General features: G+C 38.9%; 1 protein-coding gene across 3 annotated transcripts in view; it reads right to left on the bottom strand.

Moving 5' to 3' along the window:
- Positions 1-24,774, bottom strand: part of spon1b (spondin 1b) — a 124,638-nt gene that overhangs the window by 83,769 nt on the left and 16,095 nt on the right. The window contains exon 1 of one of the 3 annotated variants that reach the window (XM_044125170.1): positions 9,630-10,152. The exons of 1 other annotated variant lie outside the window; for it this stretch is intronic. In XM_044125170.1, the coding sequence (XP_043981105.1) occupies positions 9,630-9,855 (226 nt within the window). In that variant the 5' untranslated portion in view covers positions 9,856-10,152. Of the gene's footprint in view, positions 1-9,629; positions 10,153-24,774 lie in introns of those variants that run through there. One more of the 3 variants, XM_044125169.1, reaches the window with a different exon arrangement.

The raw sequence follows: 24,774 nt of genomic DNA, 5'->3' as shown, positions 1-24,774 counted from the left end.
TTTTTTGTTACTGGCAAAACCACAAGTTAGTCCAAAGAAGCGATGCTGCTAGAATGGGGAAATGCAAATTCAACAACACTTAGCCTCAAAGACACAAGTGTAAAGCTTGGTTAAACCCTGATCCAAACAGCGACTTTGGAGCCTACAAATTTGCAAAAAAAAAAAAAAAAAAAACAAGGCCAGTGGAGTTGCCTTCAAAAAGAGACAAACTCGTAACTGCTGTGGATGGACGGAGAGAAATGACAGCTGACACTCTGTTCTGTTGCGCTCCCCTCGAACATTGTTTGCACTACGACTTGAACATTATTTCCTCCTCTGTTTAAGGTATTTCTCTTTGGGCTAATCTGTTTCTAGTCTCTGAAATTAGCTCCACTCTCTCTCCCCTACTGTTCACCTCTACTCCAACTCGGAGCTGCTTTGTGCGCTGTGCTGCACAGTCCAGGAAGAAACCTGTGATTGTTTTACTGTTATAGGAAATTATCTTTTGTATGCAGTTATTCATTAATGAAGCAATATTAAACTTCTATGAAAAGAAAGAAAAATCATAAACACAAAAGCATCAGATGTGAGAATTGAAAATAAAATCTGTCTTGCTTGAAAATAATTTACTTTGAACAGCAATGTTAAAATCTTTTTAACATTTAATAACTTAATGTAAGGTTTTTTGTTTTAATAAGCTCTTCCTACTTATTCTTCCTCAAAAAATACAAACGTATTGTGCTGGTTGTGATTCTTCCCAGCCAGCAGGTGGTGGTGTTTTCATGTGTGCTTGTAGTGATTCTTCCCAGCCAGCAGATGGTGGTGTTTTCATGTTAAGTTTGTTATTGAACTGTAGAATGAGTTCAGAAACACATGTATAATGGCTGACACAGGCAGTTTATCAGTCTTCATTTAATCATTCTTCATCCTGTTTTGTTGTTTAAAGAAAGCACTGCTTGTAAGTATTTTGTGTTATTTCATTACATCTGAGACAATATTCAGCTATATTTGTGGCATTTATGTTGCAAGGCTTGATGTTTGTAAGGTTGATTGTGACATGTTATTTACACAGTATTAAGCATTTGTGCCCTTACTATTTGTATGATTTGACTACTGTTGTATTCTAATTGATGTTTTTCATCTTTATTTGTAGTTTCACTCTTTGGCATTGAAAGCAACGTCAATTAAAGCGACATACGCCTGTCAATCGTCTAAGAGTTTATCTATCTGCACAACTGTTACTTGGAAACACAGTGGGGGCAGAACAGTGAAAAAGCATAGATCTACACAACAAGCAGTGAATGTTTACATCGAGGATCTACTATATTAACTAAAGATGTCTCAAGAAGCTGGAAAGGCTCCGTCAATTCGCTCCAGCAAGACACACCTGTCAAATTCAAGTAAGTCGTCTGCAAGCATGGCTGCTGTAAATGCAAGGGCGAAAGCTGAAGCAGCTCGCACTAGAGCTGAATTTGCTAAAAAGGAAATTGCAATGAAAGTTAAGAAAGCAGAACTGGAAGCCACATTACTGGTTCTTCAACACCAGTGTGATGCAGAGGCAGCTCATGCTGAGGCAAACGTTTATGAGGCAGCTGCTAATGAAGAAGAACATATGTCTCGACCAGAGCAGCAAAATGATGATTCTTTAGAACGTACTGGCAATTATGTGAAAGACCAACTTGTCTTAAAAGGTAGTCTAACTCCATTTGATATTGTAGAGTACAATGAAGTACCTGCAGCCACGACATTTTGTCAACCCAAACAAGAACCTGACTATTCCATAGACACTCTGAAAGACTATGTTCTTCCATCAAACATTTCAATCAATCATGAAGCTGTTCCTCAACTGTCCCGGTGTAATCCTGTACTTAAAACGTCACCAAGCTTCAAACATGATGTTCAATCAAAAGACCAAGTTAACATGTCTGAACTAACGAGGTTCCTGGCTAGAAGCTACTCACTGGAGGACTAAGGAAGTTTAGTGACAAACCAGGAGACTACTGGTCTTGGAAATCCTCTTTCGAGAATGCAATCCGTAACTTACATTTGTCTGCCAGTGAAGAACTGGACTTATTGATCAAATGGCTTGGCCCAGAGTCCATGAAGTATGCAGAGCGTCTGCAAGCAGTGCATGTCCATAATCCTGATCAAGGGTTGCTTAAAGTTTGGGACAGACTGCAAGAATGTTATGGTTCTCCAGAAGCCTTAGAAAGAGCACTGTTAGATCGGATGCTACAGTTTCCTAAGATCTCTAACAAAGATCCACATCTCTTGAGAGAACTTGCAGACCTTCTCCTAGAGATCGACTCAGCTAAGAGTGAGGGTTACATACCAGGTCTACTCTACCTCGACACAGCAAGGGGAATTCACCCTGTAGTTGATAAATTGCCCTTTGGAATACAAGAAAAGTGGATGAACCATGGGACTAAATACAAAGAAAAACATTCTGTGTCATTTCCACCATTTTGTGTATTTGCCAACTTTGTTTCCAGTGAAGCAAAAATGCGCAATGATCCCAGCTTTAGACATCCAGTCCAGCAACCAACAGTACCTACGAAAATGTTTAAATATCAGGAAAGACACACCAGGAAAGAACCCATCTCAGTAAGTCGGACAGAAGTTGTAAACTCTGACTAAAACCTGTAGCTGAGACAAAGATTGTGGATGTAGATAAAGAATGTCCCATCCACAGAAAACCTCATGCACTGAAAAGATGTAGAGCATTCAGAGAAATGCCCTTTGAGGAACGAAAGATCTACCTTAAAAAGAACTCAATATGCTTCAGATGTTGTGCCTCTACCAATCACCAGGCAAAGAATTGTAGTACAGAGATAAGTTGTGCAGAATGCGGCATCAACAGTCATGTTTCAGCCCTTCATCCTGGTCCAGCAGTTTGGGCAACAACACCACCACCAGCTGTGAGGCAGCCAGTGGACGTTCACGGCGGGGAGCAAGACCAAGCATCACCTACTGCTACCTCTACCTGTACCCAAGTGTGTGGAAGTGAAATTCAAAGTCATTCTTGTGCTAAAATCTGTCCAGTGTTCATCTATCCAAAGGGGTTTCCTGAGAAGAAATTGAAAACATATGCGATCTTGGATGACCAAAGTAACAGGTCCCTTGCTAGATCTTCAGTCTTTGATACCTTCAGTATTACAAGGAGATCTTATCCTTACATGCTAAAGACTTGTGCAGGAACGGAAGAAGTAATGGGGAGAAGAGCTCACAACTTTGTTGTGGAATCAGTGGATTGCCAGTCACATCTGTTGCTAGAGACACTTATCGAGTGTGATATGCTTCCAGACAATCGGAATGAAATTCCAACACCTGAAGCTGCTCAACACCACTCCCACCTCCGGGACATAGCTGCAGAAATTCCCAAGCTGGATCCAGATGCTAGCATCTCGCTTCTCATAGGGAGAGATGTTGTCCAAGCACACAAGGTTACTGACCAACGTAATGGACCTCTAAATGCTCCATTCGCTCAGAAGCTGGCCCTTGGATGGGTCATAGTTGGAGATGTTTGCCTCGGAGGGGCACACAAACCTGACTATGCAAGTGTTTTCAAAACCAGTTTCCTGGATAATGGTCGGCCCAGTCACTTTCTACCGTGTAAGAATGCAATTCAGGTGGCAGAAGGCTTTGATTACCCAGTTCCTCAAAAGGTCAGTTTCTGCACATCTACAAAGACAAAATGGTCAGACATCACAGAGATTGGAGAAACAATCTTTCAACAAACAAGCTCAGATGAGAAACCTGGCTTCTCACAAGAAGAAAGAGCCTTTCTTCAGATAATGAACAAGGCAGTCTTTCAAGATAGTTCAAATAGTTGGGTCGCTCCACTACCCTTTCGTTTCCCTAGGCCATGCCTTCCCAATAATAGGCAGCAGGCTAGACAGCGCCTTACCTCTGTTCACCATACTCTGAATAAACGCCCTAAAATGAAAGAACACTTCCTACAATTTATGCAAACCATACTCGATAGTGGCCATGCAGAATTGGCACCCCCTCTCAAAGAACAGGAGGAGTGCTGGTATCTCCCTTTCTTTGGAGTTTATCACCCTCGCAAGTTAGACCAGATTCGGATTGTGTTCGACTCCAGCGCACGTCATAATGGGTTGTCACTCAATGACGTTCTTCTTACAGGCCCTAATCTCAACAATAGTCTCTTAGGTGTTCTAATGCGTCTCAGAGAAGAACGAGTAGCAGTGACCGCTGATATTAAGCAGATGTTCCATTGCTTTGTCGTCAGAGAGGACCATCGGAACTTCTTACGATTTCTTTGGCATGAAAACAATGACATGGAACAACCAATTGTGGAGTATCGCATGACTGTTCATGTTTTTGGCAACAGTCCATCGCCTGCAGTTGCAACCTATGGGCTTCGTCGTGCATCAGAAGACCAGGAGACACAGGACAACACAACAAGACATCTTGTAGAACGTCACTTCTACGTTGATGATGGCCTTGCCTCCTTTTCATCGAGTGATGAGGCAATTTCGGTTGTCAAAAATGCTCAACAAACGTTGGCTGCATCCAACTTAAAGTTGCACAAGATTGCATCTAATGATATTGATGTGATGAAAGCATTTCCCAAGGAGGACCTGGCAAAAGGCCTTAAAGATCTCAACCTTGGAGCAGACCCTCCACCAATGCAAAGTAGCCTTGGAATAAGTTGGGACATTAAAACAGACGAGTTTACTTTTCAAGTCTCAAATGAAGAGAAACCTTATACACGTAGAGGAGTACTGTCAACTGTAAACAGTTTGTACGATCCGCTTGGATTCGCAGCCCCAGTGAGTATTCAAGGTCGAGCTCTTCTAAGAGAGCTTTCAACTGAAACCATCAACTGGGATGACCCACTTCCAGAGAGGAAACTACAGGAATGGAGTGCATGGAGGAACTCTCTAAACCATCTGAAACAAGTGAGGATCCCTAGACAGTACACCTCCCTTTCCTTTTATAATGCAACAAACAGAGAATTGTGCATGTTCTGTGATGCCTCTACTAAAGCAATTGCTGCCGTGGCTTATGTCAAGATTTCAGATGCAGAAGGCAAAAGTGAACTTGGTTTCATGTTTGGCAAAGCGAAACTTGCTCCACTAAAAGAAGTTACCATTCCGAGGTTAGAACTTTGTGCAGCTGTCCTTGCCATTGAGATTGCTGACATGATATCTGAAGAGATTGATGTTCCCTTCCACTCAACAAAGTTCTTTACCGACAGCAAGGTAGTTCTCGGTTACATTCAGAATGAGTCCAGGAGATTCTATGTTTACGTCTGTAACCGGGTGCAAAGAATAAGGAAGTCATCTAATCCAGACCAATGGAACTACATTCCTACAGAGTTGAATCCAGCTGATATAGCTTCAAGATCCATCCCAGCTCAAGCCTTAGGGAACAGCAAGTGGCTCACAGGACCAGATTTCCTGCTCAGGCAAAACAGGCACACTGAACAAACCAAAACCTCTTTCAACCTAGTTGACCCTGAATCTGACCCAGAGATTCGTCCCACAGTGACCAGTTGTCTAACAGTACTAACAGACTCTTTCATAGACCCAAGTCATTTCGAGTCATTTTCATCATGGAAGTCACTGTTGAGGGCCATAGCTAGACTGGTTCACATAGTCAGACTGTACAAGAAGGAAAATCAAACGAGCAAATGTCAAGGTTGGCATATGTGTAAGGATCTGAGCCTAGATGATTTTCTAACGGCAAAACGCGTCATTTTGAGCAGCCTTCAACGCAAGAGCTACCCTGAATTATTTGCAAGTATTAGAGACCAGAAGGAGATCTCTAAACACAGTCATCTCAAGAAACTGTCACCCTACATTGATGACTCAGGTTGCCTCAGAGTAGGAGGTCGTCTTGCACAAGCCAATCTCCAAAGCGAAGCAAACCCATATATTGTTCCTGGTCATCATCATTTGACGACCCTTCTGGTACGTCACTATCATCAGCGTGTACAGCATCAAGGACGTCTATTTACAGAAGGTGCTGTGAGGTCAGCTGGCCTTTGGATCATTGGTGGAAAACGATGCATCAGCTCGGTTATATACCACTGTGTAATCTGCCGTAAATTGAGGCGCAATACAGAAGAACAAAAGATGGCGGACCTGCCAATGGATCGTACAGTTGCTCCTCCATTCACTTATGTCGGAGTCGATGTTTTGGACCCTGGATTGTAACTTCTCGGCGAACACGGGGAGGCTATGCAAACAGTAAACGGTGGGCTGTTATCTTCAGTTGTTTGAGTACTAGGGCCATTCATGTCGAGGTGATGGAATCTATGGAGTCCTCAAGCTTCATCAATGCCTTTCGAAGGTTTGTTTCCATTCGTGGACCGGTGAAGCAATTGAGATCTGACTGTGGAACTAACTTCCTAGGAGCATGCAAGGAACTTGGCATAACTCCAACACACTGCAACAATCAAGAAATTCAGAATTTCTTAAATGAAAATGAGTGTACATGGATTTTTAATCCACCTCATGCCTCACATATGGGAGGAAGTTGGGAGCGCATGATCGGCATCACAAAGCGCATACTAGATTCCATGTTGTCGTGTTCTCCAACTCAGCATCTCACCCACGAAGTGCTAGTTACCTTTCTAGCTGAGGTAACTGCCATTGTGAACTCTCGTCCTTTAACTCCAGTCTCTTCTGATCCTGAATGTTCCTTTATTCTCACACCTGCTACCCTCCTTACCCAAAAGACTGGGGATTCCTCTATACCTCCTGGAGACTTTGAAAGTGGAGGTCTTTACAGACGTCAGTGGAGGCAGGTGCAACATCTCTCGAATGTTTTTTGGCATCGATGGAGAACTCAGTACTTGCCTACCTTGCAACCGAAAAGTGGCAATCAGAGAAGCCTAATCTTCAAGTTGGAGATCTTGTGCTTTTAAAGGACAGTCAAGCCAAAAGAAGCCAGTGGCCCATGGGAATTGTGGTTAATACCTTCCCTAGTCAAGATGGAAACGTTAGGAAGCTTGAAATAAAAATCAGTTCTGGAGGTACATGCAAGACCTTCTTGAGACCAGTTACTGGAGTTGTTCTCCTTCTGAAAAACACCTGCAGCAAGGACAGTAGTTAGACATAAGGTGACATCTTATAGATGTCAGGCGGGAGTGTGCTGGTTGTGATTCTTCCCAGCCAGCAGGTGGTGGTGTTTTCATGTGTGCTTGTAGTGATTCTTCCCAGCCAGCAGATGGTGGTGTTTTCATGTTAAGTTTGTTATTGAACTGTAGAATGAGTTCAGAAACACATGTATAATGGCTGACACAGGCAGTTTATCAGTCTTCATTTAATCATTCTTCATCCTGTTTTGTTGTTTAAAGAAAGCACTGCTTGTAAGTATTTTGTGTTATTTCATTACATCTGAGACAATATTCAGCTATATTTGTGGCATTTATGTTGCAAGGCTTGATGTTTGTAAGGTTGATTGTGACATGTTATTTACACAGTATTAAGCATTTGTGCCCTTACTATTTGTATGATTTGACTACTGTTGTATTCTAATTGATGTTTTTCATCTTTATTTGTAGTTTCACTCTTTGGCATTGAAAGCAACGTCAATTAAAGCGACATACGCCTGTCAATCGTCTAAGAGTTTATCTATCTGCACAACTGTTACTTGGAAACACAGTGGGGGCAGAACACGTATTCTCAAAAACTGGCTGGATGGCTTTTTTAGTACTACAGACTCTAATGGAAATACATAACTATCCAGAAAGAGAATTTTGTATAATAATTTTCTTTTAATGTCATCTTAGCTATTTGAAAATATTTATATTGGTGAATCAATTTGCAAGAACACTCCCAACACCTTCACTTCTTTGCAAAGATGTTCATACCCTTGGTACCTTCTTATATTTTGTCTCCTTACACTACATGTTTCAGCATATTTTATTGTGACTTTATGTCATACAAAGAAAATTATACTGAAGCATGCATTTGTATTGAGCTGCATTTACTCTGATGCCACTGCATAAAATATGCCATCAGATCTCACCATATTAGAGTCCATCTATGTGAAATCTCAGTATAAGTCCAGCTGTAAGAGAGTACTGGTGAACAAGACCAAGAAACACCACTTTGGTCAGGGGTATCTAAGCTTTGAACATCTCACACAGCACTGTTCAATCCATTATCCAACTATGCAAAAACAATAGCACAACCAGAAGTGAAAGGTGAAGCATATAGTGTTAATCAGGGAAATGCTCTATGTCTGTACTCACTATGGAAGAGTGGCATGTGTGAGAGTAAATGCAGTTGCATACTCCACAATGTGGTCTTTACAGAAAACTGGGAAAATAACCCTTTTATTTAAAACAACAACATTACAAGTCCTATTTCCAGTCGGCCATGGACAAAACAGTCTGAGCGTAATAATTTTGGTTAAAAAAAAAATTAAAACATGGTGGTGGCAGTATAATGTTGTGAAGGTAAATACAGACCAGTCCTGAAAAATACTGCAAAAGACTCCAAACTAGGGCAGCACAACAGTCTTAAATATACAGCTACAATTGAATGGTTAGTTTTAAGGCATATCTATTTGAGTCCAAATGTAAATACAGTTAAGATAAATATTTAAAAATCAGAGATGCTCTTCATCCAATCTAAATTGGCTTTGACCATTTCCAAAGAAAACTGTTTTTAATCTGAGATATTAAACCATAAACCACACGCTGAGTCAGATGACTCCTAAATATGGAACTGCAGCAAAAGCCGATTCTATTGTATTGACCCAAGAGGGATAAGTACAAACATTTTAGATTTTGATTTTTTTTATTTTACTTTCATTTTCATTCTGCTTCACATGCTTTGTGTTGTTCTATCACAACAAATATTGTAATAGATTAAGTTTGTTTGTTATGTGGCCAAGTATGGAAAGATTTTGGGGTAAAAGTACAAAATTTATTTCATCAATCACCTGCAGGACTTTGTGCAGCAACAAGGATAATTAAGCCATAAATAAGATGGGCAAGCAATTCAAGTTCAGCTTCAAGACCTATTTTACAATTTCCTGTATCTCTTTACATTTCTATATTTTTCTCAGGTTGCTGAAAAAAAAATCTAATCCCATCTTAAATAGTTTGAGTAAGACTACTTATGCTATCTTTTGTGAGTTTTTGTTTAAATGGTTGATTCTGAGTTTCAAACTTTTAAGGTGTTCTTCTGAGCTCATCTGATATCACTGAGAAACTCGCCCCTTTTTCACTGTGGCCAAACACATCTGGCCGGCCGGATGGGAACTTAAAATTTGTTTTGTCAACTTAATTGGATCCAGATCTGTCTGTGTGTTTCTAAGCCTGTTGTTATATGAGAAATTCCACTTTCTGGGAGGAAGAGAAGAGGAAGTGAATAGGTTACACATTTTAACATTAAGTAGCCTTATCAAACGGTATCTCCCGGCAGGAGGCTGAGGGAGACTTGCTTTGGAAATTGGATCTCCCGCGGCTGCAGTTTGCACTTAACATTGTAAAAGACAACATAAATGAAAAATAAAATAATAATAATAATAATTTTAAAAAAACATGTTGAAGAAGTGCTCCGTTTTCAATTTGGTACAATTTGGTAATCATCCACTTGTTTAATTGGACGCAGATTCCCGCACTGACTGCACGGCAGACTCTGGGAAGAAAAGTGAAGATGTACCTCTGTATGTGCTGCCCGGCAGGTAGGTCTCCGGGTCCCCCTCCACCCTGATCCTGAACTCGTGGTGCCCTTCCCGCCGGGTCCCCTGCGTCTGCGCCCGGAGGATCCGCCCGCAGTACCCGTCCGACCTCCCTCCGGCGGGCTCCTCCACGAAAGCAACGGCATTGCACAAAAAATTCGAGACAAAATAACCCTGCAAGAGCAGCAGATGCAAATACATTCCCATTTCTGAACTGCCGCTCGGAAATGATTGTGCAGTGACTGTTCCGTTAAAAAAAAAAAATAAATAAAAAATAAATTAAATAAAAAAAAAAAAAAATTAAGCAGACAAAGACAGCGCTTGCTCCCTCCTGCCGGGAACTCCCACTGAACTACAGACGGAGACAGCAATGCGCAGAAGGAGACCAAGACAAGTCCATCCTGAAGTGGAGAGAGCGCGGCTGGAGCTCTGCGCGGTGTAGCGCTGCTCATAAGAAGAGAGGGGAGAGGAGCAGCAGCTGCTGATTCTGGATCAGTCACTGCGATGTGCTGGAGTGGTAGAGAGAAGATAGGAGGGCTCTGCGAACTACGGTGCGCCGATACAGGCGATTATCTCCCTGATGCGAGACGAGGAAAAGTTCAAACTGACTCCCAAACACTTCCTCCCCTCACACTTTACCCACACAAGCAGTTAACTTTCGGTCTGAATGTGCACAGATGCAGAAACGTCTCGCTGTAAAGTAGCCCGATGCTTTCCGTTCACTTGCATTAGTTTATTGTATTAGCCGTTTGTGGCATGACATCACTAGCCACGCAACGGTGCAAATAATATTTGAAGCAAGAAATTTGTCCAAGAATCTAAACATTCTGTGTGGGGTAAAACGCAAAAGCATATTTAGTAAACAATGTCTATTTGTGATCAAAATTAATTTCAGCTTTTCGTTGGGAGCATTTTCTGCATGCTGATAATGCAAAGAAAATTTAACCATCCCCTGATCTCTGATCATGCTTTTCCTGACTAATATGACTTTTTCTGATTGCCTTTTAGCTTTAACCTGATGAATTATTTGACTGATCAGATATTATTTATTTTATTGTATTTATTGTTTTGAACACATAAGAGCTGGCTATTTCATATTCCAACTGAAAATTAAGCAATTACAACATACAACATTTTGTAACTAACCATAGTGGGATATTAGGAAGTTAAAGTAACAATTTAAAATAGAAATAGCCTTTTTTTTGTCCACAGATGGGAAATTCAAGAATTAACAATTTTGCAGTTCAATTAAATTTGCACAAATTGCATTTGCTTAGATAAAAAAATTCAGAATCAGTTAATTTGTTAACTTCCAACCAGTTTTTAAAATATCCTTAGTCAACTAAATTTGTCAAATTCTTTTTGGTCATTATTTTCTTTCAGATTACTTTACTCAGTGCATTTGGTTCAACAAATTAATGAGGTTCTAATAGTTCTGTTTCTTACAACCCATTTTTTGCTACCCTGCAGAAACAAAAATTCAGGGTTTGAATCTCAGCCAGAGCGGTATAATATCCGTTCCCCTTGTACCAGTACTTATCTCTGGGTACTCTCACAGTTCAAACAAAGGTCAAAAACATCCACATTTGATTCCTCTTAGGCAGTGGTGCCCAAAGTGGGTCCTGGAGGGCCGGCATCCTGCACGTTTTAGTTCTCTCCCTGGTAGTACCAACAACCTTTTCAGCAGGTCAATGTTCTTCTTAGGCCTTCTAACGAGCCATCATTTGATCGTTAAACCAGGGAGAAAACTAAAACATGCAGGATGCCGGCCCTCGAGGACCCACTTTGGCCACCCCTGTTCTTAGGGATGTGTGTGTGTGTGTGTGTGTGTGTACGAGGTTTTTATATTCCTATGGGAACCTATTTCTGTCTACAATGTGGGGTTATGGGGGCCATTGCTCCTTGTGGGGACATTTTCTTGGTCCCCATGAGGAAAATTGTTGTTCATGGGTTAGTAGTTAGGTCTGTGATGGTTAGTGTTAGGGTTAGACTTATGGTAAGGGTTAGGCTGTAGAAATAAATGGAAGTAATTGTGAAGTCCCCACAAGTGATAAAAACACAACAATGCGTGTGGGCGTGCGTGCGTGCGTGTGTGTGTGTGTGGCTGGTTGTGTTGCCTTGTGACAGACTCGTGACCTGTCTCATCTTGTCAGGGTTGCAGCGGTGGCGTGCCAATCTCCAGCAGTCACTGAGTGAAAGGGAGTGTACCCTGGACAAGGCTCCAGACCATCACAAGGCAACACAGTAACACACATAGCAATCACCCATGCAAACACACACTCGTATTTAAGGCTATTTTCTGCGTTATGACTTAATAATTATGTATTTTTTCCTCTAAAAAGAGGAAAGAGAACCTGATTAGGACAAAACAAAGAAAAAAAATAGTACATTTTAGACAGAGAAAAAGAGGCTTGGATTTGAACTTTTGATATTACTCAACTCTGCTAAATGTCTCTTATGTCAGCTGATGCCAAACTCACCTGGCAAATCTGAAAGTATCATTTCAGTTGAGAGTGTAATGTTAGGTTATTGTAAAAGAATGCAGATAATGCAACAATTTCTGATTTGAAAAAGTTTAAGTTAGATTACAATTGTAGTCCAATATGTTTTTTTATCTCCTTGAGTTTTTGTTTTTTTTACAACGCATATTTTTTTCTCTGTAAATACAACAGTGAAATGAGTATGAACTAAACATGACTTCCATTTGCATCTCTGCCTTTATGTTCACATGTGAAACAAGTGGATTCTCCTCTATATTAAGAGCTCCCTAAAGGAAAGCAATTTTTCAATTTGGAAATGTTTAAACTAAACAACATCAGCCTGAACGCCCCCAGAGACACTGCAGATGGATCCCATCTGCAGTGTCTCTTCTTTGTCCTCTAGGTGGCTAATGTCCAATGTCCACAATATGCTCTGGACCAAGATATGGAGCCTGAAAAAAACTCTTTGACCTTTTGCAATAAAAACAAGTTTGTTTCAAGGCCTGCCAGCAACTTTGCCACGCAAACACACAACCTTGTAGGAGGAAAATCAAAAGAGAATCCTCTAATCTGATCAAATGAAATGTATTGTAAAAGACACGTGACACGTATCGTTTCAGCAATCCCTGTTAGAAATAGAAAATTTACTCTGAGGGATATTTAAAAGAAAAGAATTCACAGAAAATTATTACCTCTTCAAAATTTGATATGCTGAATTTCAGGGTTTTTTTACAGGAAAGTCCTGCAGGCCTTCTTATGACAAATAAATTTGCCTGCTCAAATTAGCCTTTCATGAGGGTGATAAAGTTCTGATGCAGACAGCATGGGTCAAAAGGGTCTATTAAATATGTAAATTGCAAAGATCTCAGACTGTGCAGGTAATTTCCTCTAATGGACTATAAAGGTTCTTAAAAAAACCTCTGTATTACACTCAGGTGTGTAATAGAATTTCTAATCATTTTATATGGACTTTTAGGAAGTCAGGAAGCATTTGCTTCATTTAGAATTTAGATCTTTGCCTCCAGTAATATAAATGACCCTCCAAGCCTTGTCCGTTAAAAGCTTAGTGTTGAGATGTCATGGATTCAATTTTCTGTTAGCTTCAGAAATGGTGAAAAATCATACTACTCAAGCCGAAAATGAACCAACTGTGCATAAATCCTAATCACTGCCTGCTTTACCAAAAGGAACTAGGGAAATTTATTGCTAAGTTATTAAGGATAAATTGTTCACATTTGGTGACATTTGATTGGACTCTGATTATGCTTTGTCCAGGTACAGCTAATGCTGTTATCATTTATTTGAGTGAAAACCATCAGTCCATCTATTGTCTTTACACACTTATTGTATTAGGGGAGCTGGTATAAGTGAAAACATAATCCCCAAATATAATTTGATAATATTCAGTGATGGTTATTCTTACCAAGTTTATTTTCTGTACTTTACTGCATCTACAAATCAACACTAGGGGCTGATTTCATGTGTATTCAGAACTGTTTATGTATTAGCTTAACAGGAACTCTGGATTGTACTTTTGGTATGTGAAATTTTGAGTTTGTGCATGTAGATGTGCACGTGTGGCACTAGTGATGTAACTAGTGATGTAACACAAGAAAATTGAACATTTTTCAACTTTTGTTGCTGTTGCAATCTCATCCCATATGTCGTTGTTCACCTTCTGCGGTCATTCAGCACTCCCTGTGTGCCGAGCTGATTAGACCTTTAACCATTTGATGGTATTCTATTTTGGACCCCCTGAGCTAGCTGCAGCCCCCTCTGTGCCCCCAAACATGGAAGTCTAGGTCCGCCACTGACAGAAAGCAACAGGGATAGTCGTATGAGCAGTGGAAAGAAAAAGGACCACCAGAGAAATAACAGAAAACTCTATCATGGAATGAGTAACAGGTTAATCACTAGAACAGTAACAGGTTAATCACTAGAATGGAAAACTGGTGAGACTAATCACTTAATTAAAAACAGCTGAGGGACAGCAAGGTGCTGAAGGGTGTGGGGGGATAAATAAAATAAGTAATACACAGAATGAGGAAACAATGGCTAAACAGAGCATGGCCTAAGAGACAGGTGCTAGAACCTGCCTTTTAGGCCTCAGCAACAGGTGTAACCAGGAACACAGAAAAGCATAGCTCCTGCATAAGGACAGACAAATTACCAAAATAAAACAGGAAATAGGGCAATAAAAGACAAATTAAAAGCTTTTAACAATATTTCTAAAACTAAAAGTACAACACAAGCCAGAAATTTAACACAAAACCAGAACCAATGTCATAAGAATCATAAAAAATACTCATAAAAAAAAATATTGTTTGCATTTATTATGGTTACTCTTACTGAAATGCCCCAGTGAATTAGCAATCCACAATTAAGAGTATCAGTACGCTGCCTCACAGAGTTTATCTTCTCTAATCTGGTTCTTGGCACTGGCATTTACTTAGTGCACCAACTACTGAAGTTGGCTCTAACCGATCTGGAATCAGCTGAACAAACAATGGACATGAAATGTTTGAATTTGGTAAAATTGGGGTAAAATTATAGTGAAATTTGGCATAAAATGATTTCAGAAAGGGATATCTAACATGTTCCTTAACTTACAGTTGACTCAAATAATGTTAGCAGGCGGGTTATGTTACTGTAAAAAGCTGGAATTACATGATTTCCAGTTTCTGACGGATCCTTTTTACGATTTATGTTTCCCATCTGAAAGAGCTGTGAGCTAATCTTAGAATAGACTAAGTGAGTTTTCCTGCCTACTGGCTGCTGGAAAGTATTTGGTCTGTGAATAGACCATGAAGTGGTCATACCAGGTCAAAAATGAATTTGTTGTTTACATAAACTCACAAATATCAGTTTTGTTCATAAAAGGACAGTAAATATTTATAGTTGCCTTTTTCTGTTGCCCCAGAAACCAAAAGTTGTGTTAACTGTTAATTTTTAAGCGTTAATTTCCATCACTTGCTCATTTAACATAGAAATAATTCTACCAATGGATAAAGTAAAACAAGTGTAGCGCTGTTCTGCCATTTACTTTCTCTCTTATCTGTTGTCTTAAATATGTTTCATAAAATTATTTGACTTTATATTTGTTACAGTTTTAGTGTTCACAGAATAAATATGATGATAAAGTTTTAAATGAAGGGTGCCCAAAGTGGGTCCTGGAGGGCCGGCATCCTGCATGTTTTAGTTCTCTCCCTGGTTTAACGCATCTGCTGAAAAGGTTGTTGGTACTACCAGGGAAAGAACTAAAATGTGCAGGATGCCGGCCCTCGAGGACCCCTGTTTTAAATAAATAGTTAAGAACGTTTTTGACACCACAACATAAATCTTATTCAGAAAATGTTGCAGATTAAATTATTGGATCGTGTTTCTATTTCTAGTTAAGAGCCAAGCTGCACTAAATGTTGTTTCAAAAGAACATCTTTCTGTTTGTCAGGTTATTTGTGCTTTGCGCCTTTTGTATGTTGAGGGTCTCAGTTTTTTGGAAATGCATAGTTGCCTAATAATGCTGCTGTAGACATTGTTGCTGTTGTGTAAAAATGTGTATGTAGTGCAACTTCCTTTATTTTCTGAAACAGAAAATCCAGAATGTCAATGAAATATTCCCAGTGTCTATAGTAACTGCATGTTTTGCCACTATTTCTCAGTAGCACATAAATCTTATCTATATCTGTCCTGGACAGATGCACTGAGGAAAATGTTCATATATCTGTCCACTAAAGCTTAGATTGGGCCTGAAAAACCCAACCCAACCCTGAGCTGATCCGAGCCAAACAATTGATTTATAATTAATTATAGCCCCAAGCCTAAAGTAAACCTAACATTATTTTAATTAAGCTTTCACTGCTTTCAATTTAAGATCATACGCCTGACCTGACCCAACCCAACCTGGCTATGAAGCAAATCATTTTGACCCAGGCTTAGGTCGGGGTTGGGCCATGAATCTAAGCTCTACACTAACTCTCTCTCCAGCTTCTTGCTTGTATAAAGTTCTAGTTTTATTATCCATTTCTTCCTACATTTCACATTTTAATCGGTGTCCCTGTTACTGCATGTTCATCTTGTCTGTTTCACCTCTTTGGGTTTGTTTGTGCCACTCGGGTTCTTTATTTGTTAAATCTATTCTTCCTGATTTCGTTTGCTGTCCATCAAATGCTCCTACTTAGTGTCAGCGTTTTCAGCGGCTAGCATATATCTATTAGTTTTGCTGCCCAAGAGCACTTTGAGCTTTTTACTACTTAGTTAGTAATGAGAACTATAATTTTTTTTTATCACTTTTCCTGCATTTAGGTGCTCAAAACCACTGCATAACATTAATCTTTTTTTTTCCTCCAACTGCATTTGACTGCTGCCTACTGGAAAGTCAGTACTTAAACATGTTCCTTTTTACATCATGCTCTGGAATGGGAATTAGCCCTCTTTTTTTTCAGACATGATTTTGAAGTTCTTGATTATATTTCTTTCAGAGAGCTGCTGAGAGCCCAGATAATTATGTTATGATTTTTTTTTATTTTTTGGAGGGGGATGGAGGGTGAACGGAGAGGGATCACAGCCGTCAGGAAGTAGTATTTGTCTGAAAACATCTATGTGAAGTTTTATTTATTTATTTTACTCTAAACCAAAATCTTAAATAGCAACAATGTATTTTATTATAGGACTTTTTTTTTTTTTTTTGCAATTCCATGCAGTCTGCATGCACAGACATTTCTGTTCAATTTCCAAACCCTCACTGCCCTGACACTCACCACAAATTTTTGGTTCTGTCACTCAAATTTAACAAGCCATGGACGGGGAGGAGTGCAATGGTTGTGAACAGGAGAAACTGTGTTGGAGGGGAAAAGTCAAGAGATTTGTATTCTGAGCAGCAACTGAAAGCTGAATTACAGTAACTACAGTCAGGGCAGCGTGTATTGCCACCAAACTGCTCTCGTTCTGAGTTCATGAAAACAAAAGATTTAATTTTATTTCATATAAGCATTGCATTGCTAATTAAAGGCAGGCTAGTGAGGAGTCGAGGAGCAGTCAGCCAAGTCTGTGTATTGGAACATAGGTTAAGAATGAGTTTTATTACTTTGGCTCTAAGGAGGAGAAAAAAAATCATAAATAGTCTGACCTCATCAAATCTTCAACTGGTTCGAGTTCTGTATGAAGATGGAAAAATGGAGCTGACATTTAGAGAAGGAGGTAATGGCTTTCTATTCTGTGCCTGGACTTAAAACTAATTTATTTCTCCATTAAACCAACTCACTATGTAATTCAATATTTTCCCTATGTTCCCTTCTGTTAAAAGGGTTTTATTTGACATATTTTCAGGGTCCATATAATTTTACTACTGGTCATCTTATTGTAAAAAGTGACAAGGCAAATGGATCTCATCCACACTCGCTGTCCTTTTTTATTAGGTTAGCCTTGCTAGCATTGGATTAAATCCCTTTTGCCTTCAGAACTTCCTTGATTCGTTATTGCATATATTCAACAAAAGTGTTTTCTGTGATGACAGCAAAACACAAGTATTCCAGACTTTGCGACACGGCACATCTTTCTGTCGGAAATAGTTTTTCAGATGAGTACACAGTTGTCAAGATATGCAAAGTTATCAGCAACAGGCTGTGGTGTTTGGACAATGCTCAGCTGGTACTAAATAGAGCTCCTGGAAAGTATTTACTCATAAACGCTGCCGAGAATCTAAAACTGACACTGACATATAGATCTTGACTTGGATCTCACTTTTTATTCTGCTACCAGACTCTTACGGTGTGATTCACGGAACATTTTTATATCAGGCCTTCAAGACTACCAGCGGCACACAAGTGTCATCTCTTTGCAAAAGTTACATCATCTCTTTGCTAAATGTCACCCCTGTTTTTCTGCACTCCTTTAGTTTCTCCAGTGCTAATTCACTGACTTCTGCTCAGTGCATATTTTGGGTACAAGTGAATCAAAGCTGGAACAGTGTGCTGACTTTTTCCACTCAGTAGTTCTGGTGAATTCTGCTATTTCTAATCATTTCACTTCTGTACTCTCTATTTTTTTACTGTTTAATTAAAATTCACACTTTTATCTCCCTATTGGCCCTACTTTTGCTACTTAAAGCCATATTTACACCTCTTTTCATATTTTGTCAAAGAAAATGATACATAGCTCTTAAACTTTTACATAAAGGCATGTAAAAAAGAATGATGTTCATTTGCATTTAATGGATTGAACGGTGTTCCACAAGATCCTCCAAGATTGTCAAGCTACGTTTACATAAACCTACTCTGTTGACCTACATTTGGTCATTTATTCAGAAATGCTCTTTCGCAAATCTCAGATGCAGTGATGGAACAGTTTCAGATTCAAATTCTTCAAACAGATCAGATTTGAATTGCACATACACGTTATGACTGCAAGCTGGATTTTATTCAGGGGTACTGTAGTAAAAAAAATATATACATAGGCATGCTGCGCTTGTCAAATTTATATTTGTAAAAGATGTTTAAATTAATACCCCCTTTCCTTTCACTCAACAATTATGTTCTTTGCAAATAAATCCTCCCAAAACCCAATAAAATTTGTGGCTGTAAAGTGACAAAATGTGGAAGAGATTTTCAAAGCACCTACATCTGCTGCAGGTTTTCACTCTCACACAGTTGTTCTAGGTTTTTCCTAGGAATTGAATGCTAGGATGCTTCTCTATCTGCTACATAAGGATTTTCCAAACCACCTTTCCTGCAAGAATTTGTGTACACATTCTGTTTCTGAGTGCACATAATTGGTTTATGGAATTCATGGTTGGATTATTATGGTTTAGCATGAGGCTTTACAATTCGTAGCTGCAGGAGTAACACTTTCTTTTCTTTATGTCAGGATGGAATCAATTCATGATGAATGGAGGGGAAAATTAGCTCGTGCACAAGCAAGAAAATTACTAAAACACACAGGCCAAAACAAAAGAAAACTTGCTGTGGGCCTTACGGAGGAACACACCGCAAATGCAGGCTGCAGTTGTTTCTTGGTGTTGTGAGGTGGGAACCATCTGTAGAAATGAAATGAGACACTTTCCTTGGGTACATTGTAATGTGTTGTAGTACAATAAGGTTTGCTAGTAAATTAGATTTACTAAGATGTAATTCTGAAGAATCTTCTTGATTTGTTAACTCGGCCTGACTATTTCTTTTAAATAGATAAATGCTGCAATGTCATCCTGACAGAGTCGGCATCTGAACAATGAAGCTTGCAAAGTAATTCCTAAAAGCACTGGGTCAGCAGTTTCCAAGAGTCATTGAGCTTTTCCTTCCCACTAAAGTACACTGAAAAACAAAATTACAGTGACAAGAGGAAATCAACCATATGTTGCTAACATTTTTAGGTTATTTTAACCAAATATGACTTGAAAAATCTAGTTTTATCTTGTTAGTTTAGATTTTTATCTCAAAAGGGTGATACATAAATAGTTTTTTTTAATCACAGATTAAATAGATCTCAGTCCAGAATCTCGAAACCTAACTTTTTCACTTCTGATAAAATAACGAATTGAGAATATTTGCTCTTGAAGGGCCATTACTCGCTCCAAGAAATGCAATCAGGGCTGTAGCACCATTTCACTGACACACCAGCTGCGGCCTCTTGCCAATGGCACTTCTCTCATAAAGCTATTAATTAGGAGTCCTTCATTTTGAATAGAGGGTCTTTATTAAAGACAGGTGATAGAGCCAATAGCTAATAGAACTGATAATGAGAGCAGATGGTGAAATTTGTTTACTTTGACTAGCTGTTGACTTGCATTATTAATTTGACAGATAATCTTATGAACAAATTCCTAACTTATATTTCACAGAGTTCTGGCAGAAAACCACTCTGAAGAGACGTTCTGTCTTTTCTGTGCAACATAAACCCAATATGTCAAGATCTTGGGTTATTGGAACTTTTAGTTCTTAAGTTCTGACTTATCTGTTCTTATTTAGATCAGCCTATTTGTGTTTTCCTTTGTGTCAGTACTGTCTTAGTTACTCTGGTTTAATTAGTGTTTCTTATGTCTAGTTATTCTTTAGTGCTAGATTCAATTTCTAGTCTCCAGTCCTTTGTTCCAGCATTCACTCTCCCAGTACTTATAAAACTCTTCTCCTCTCACTAAACTAACATTAATAAGATTTTGGAAACTAAACCAGAACAGAATTAAAATGTTAATTGTTGAGCACAGGCCCAAAAGGATCCTTACTGTAAATTTGCAATGCAGTTTACTTTACCTTCTTTACTGTTTGAAATAGCAAACAGAAGTGACATTCACAAGTGGAACACTAAAGCTTTTACTCTAAGTATCTACGTGTATAATATAGTGAAATTGAACTGACAGTTTTTTTTATTATTTCATTGATAATGACAGCATGCACTTTCTACAGTACTGTATAATTGAGGTATAATTGCAAACTGAAAGAATTGTTCAGTTTTCAAGATGTGCTTTTTGAAACCTGATCCGTCATTTACTGTACTTTAAATAGTTAATGCTAAAGTTTATCAGAAACCCTAAAGATGCCTCCACAGCTCCCAAAAGGAGGACTTTTTAACATGTTTGCACAAGTTCATGTTTGAACACATTCCTACTCTGGGCAGCATTTCTCCCCTATGTGTTTGTTAATGAATCGCTGTCCAAGCAAAATATATTTTCGGACAACCCAGAGGGACCAGATTGTCTTAATTTTTCCCTAGAGTATTTTCTGCCAAGACATATTCTGTTCTTCTAAATCTGATAGTTCTTCCTAGAATCCTCAAATCGAAGTATACAACAACAGACTTTGTCCGTATTTGGAGCCCAGGGTAAAGAGTGTGTGTGCGTTAGGTGAAGTGAAGAAATGAGTGAGCTTTGTGTTCCATGTGGCTGACCCTGCACAATGCTGACAAAGCACATTTTTAGCTTCTCATTTACAAAAGACAGGTTTAGTGGAATAGCGGTGTTATGGACATGAATACATTTCCAGGTTTATTCTAAATATTCAAATCGATGCAGGCAGAACAGCATTTTTAAAGAAAGCCTTTCAGAAACCCACTGGCATAAATGCAAGCATAAGATGCAGTTTTCACTTATGTCTGTTTAACATTTAAAATGAAATAGGATTTACTAAAGTATGTTACAGTTTACCAAAATCCCTAATGAAAAGAAATAATACAGCCATCAGAAAAATGAATGCTCAACAGAATGACAATAATGGTACTTTATAGCTATAGTAAGTTATAACTTTAGGCACAGCCACAAACTTTCTGCCAATGACTTCTTAATAAATCATTAATTAAAAAGGGGGATACATGATTACTAGAAGCTTGATGTATGATATTACATTTGATTTGCTTTATTCAGAAGGTGGCTGTATGAGAAATACCAAAACAAAAGAAAAAAATAGAATGTGATTTAGCTCACAATCATTTCTAAGCTGTTGTCATCTTTACTTTTTAAATATCCAGATATGTAACATTTGTCTTTTAAACTGCTGTGGGCTGAGCAGAATTTGGATTCCCAGTGCTACAAATGGACTTCTGTTTATATTTAAACGTATATATTTATATTTTCAATTAATGTTGTCTCAGAATAATTGCCATTTAATGTAAACACGGCGTGCTGTGGTGGCGTAGGGGATAGCACGACCCACGTTTGGAGGCCTTGAGTCCTCGATGCGGCCATCGCGGGTTCGATTCCCGGACCCGGCGATATTTGCCGTATGTCTTACCCCCTCTCCTTCCCCCCTTCCTGTCAGCCTACTGTCTTATAAGGGACACTAGAGCCCACAAAAAGACCCCCTGGTGGGGGTCTCCCTGGTGGGGAGAAAAAAAAGAAATGTAAACACAATTTAATCAATTGCCTCCAAACGTTACCATATCAGGCCCACCTGTGTAAAACTGAGTCCTTGTATGAATCCAACTCTGAAGGGTTCAGAAATTTGTTAGAGAAAATGTTGATTTGAACAACTTCTGTTTTTATGCACTGCAATACCTTTATCATAAAATTTGTTTAAGCCTTTCTTTAATTCTAAAATTGGCATCTCTTTTTACAGCAAATTTAGAGGTATAGTCAAAATAGTTCTTCTGTGGCAATCATCATTTTGGTTCATTTGTCAAATTCCTAATTTTAAAACAACCTTTGGCGAAGCAATGCATCGTGAACATGGAAAGATGAATTTATTTTTATGGCTGATTTGTTCTGTGTAGCACAGAGAGATGAACAAGACAACATAGAGGCAGTTTATAACGAAAGATTAAAGTCCATTCTTGGATTCAAAAACAACATACGAGTAAAGTTGTTGGTTGAGCACCTTGGTGTTCTGTTTCAAACTGATGTAGTGTTGTTTTAAAGTGTCTTGTGTTCACTCAGGTCACAGAGTTGCCTTTTCATTACAGCTTCAATTAATAAGCTTTGCAGGTTCTTCTTTGTCTTCACTCACATGCAGGCCTCACGTTATGAATCTGCCCTGCTTCATCCACATTAATGGGTTCCTTCTGCTGTAAGCTCTGTTTTACACGGCACACGTTTAGAGCTGAGGCAGCACAATTCCTGCTCAGCTCACTGTTTCTGCTCAATAAAACAAGAATAACAATGCAAACATTTATTCAATATAGTATCTTATCCATTAAAGAAAAAGAAAGACTGAAGAATTGTGAAGGAGAGATAAATGGGTGGGTTCATTATCTATTATGAACGAGTATCGCTGTGCTCCACTTTGTTCAAAATGATTTTTATAGCATCATAGAGAGCTGAGGTAGCAAAAGTTTGCTTTGTGCCTGGAATGATCAGGGCTTCTCTTTTGAGGCTGTGGCATCCTTTGTGTACACGTTGCGAGATGCTGCAGGAGCAAACAGCCCTTTATGAGTTCAAAACAAAAGCAGCAGCATAGAGATAAACAAGGTTTCCTTAGAACTGTAAAAGGGTTTTGAATGGTGTTAAGAAGTGTTTTGTTTGTTGTCAATTTTATATCTGTTCAACTAATTGACCCCATTGACAGTCTTTTTCATTTACTACAGTTTATTATGCAACAGTGGCAGTATCTTAAATTCCTTATTTTTGCAAAGCTCAGCCACCCAAACACAAGCAGACTGCCCGGTTTATTTTATGGTACGCCACAAGGAAACATGTCCTCCGCATGCTGGGCATAAGAGGAGTTAGAGGGTGGCAGAGAATTTTCCTTCAATGCTAAAGCAAAAGGCAGATAACAAGTCTGCAACAATCTACTGTCTTTAAAATAAGTATTGTCTTAAAATAAAAACAATTTACTGTTTGTCTTAAAATAAACTCTTTGTTTAACCAACATTTGGAGCATTGCATCTGCTTATTAGCAGTTTGTGACAAGATGAACAGTGTTTTTAAAGACATGTCATATATCAATCATTTGCACAAACCCAGAGATGTAAACAGGACCTTAGACAAGACGGTAATGTGTTTCAGCTCAGTAAACCAAAAAGTTACTCTTAGGTTTGATTACAAAAATAAGTATAACATTGCAAAATCTCTCCGATATTTCATTATATATTTGATGCGATCCTAGAAAACAATGGCTAAGTTTTGTTAAAGTATCCGCTAAGGTCCAAAAAAGCAGCTGCCACACTCAGAGAAGGAAACTGGTGCGTTCGGAGAAAGTTATCTGTGAGCTTTAAGAAAGTGCAGAGAAGGTTTTCAGTAAGGAACCGTTGGAAAATAAATCACCTCATAATACAGTCCAAATCCTGGAAGTACCCTAAAGTCTAAGTTGTGGGAAAGTAATATGTAGGTTAGAGAAAATCCTAACTTCACTGTTTGAATCTACAAGCACCCTGGTTTTAAGAAAGTTCAGCCAATAAAGTAAATATGTTTTCGATGTTATAATTATGATAACAGTTTCACGTTGTTTAGCATATATTGCCTGTGGCTATTTCAGGACAGGATGGGAGATTTGCATTAATCGTCTTCTGCCTGCATAGTGTTTTGTCATGAACAAACAGAACTCTGCTGGTGTAAATTTTGCAGTTGTTCCATCTGAACCCCACAGAATGACCACCTGAGTTTTTAATAAATCAATGTGTGCAACCATGTGCACAACAAAATGCAGACAGCATGATTAATTACATTCTATTCTCAGGCTTTCGTTTTATTTCACACTAATAGCACTGCTGACCTATTGGTAACCAGAGCCAAACCAAAGGTACTGCAGGGGTTAGTGACATCACATCGCAACGGGTCTACACAGAACAATTTCGAAAGTAAAGTTGTCTCTGCTTTAGTTTTGTTGCTTGTGGTGGACTGAGCTTCAGGGCTGGTTTATGTCCCTGTCATTCCCTAGTTATCTTACTCTGAGCAGCTTAATTAAAGCTACCAGCTGCCACTGGCCTCACGCACCATCAGTTTTATTTATACACTCACATTAACAACTGATTCATCACAAGCAGCCCTTCATCAAGGTGGCACTTTTACACCTTAACCAAAATGTGCACAAACAATTGCCCATTGATTTAAATAGATTTAGAATGCAGCACAGATGGACATGCAATATGTTTGTCATGCTCAGTGAACAATAACTGTCCTCCTGATCGATTGCACGCATTAAAATTAGCGACAGTTTTTCCTTCTTTCATGTTGTCGTGATAAAATGTGGATTTATTATTGTATGACAACAGGTAGACAACATTTTCAGTC

The sequence above is a fragment of the Gambusia affinis genome, linkage group LG08 (assembly GCF_019740435.1).
Source record: "Gambusia affinis linkage group LG08, SWU_Gaff_1.0, whole genome shotgun sequence".
Classification (NCBI taxonomy): Eukaryota; Metazoa; Chordata; class Actinopteri; order Cyprinodontiformes; family Poeciliidae; genus Gambusia; species Gambusia affinis.
This window is presented reverse-complemented; position numbering and strand designations above follow the sequence as displayed.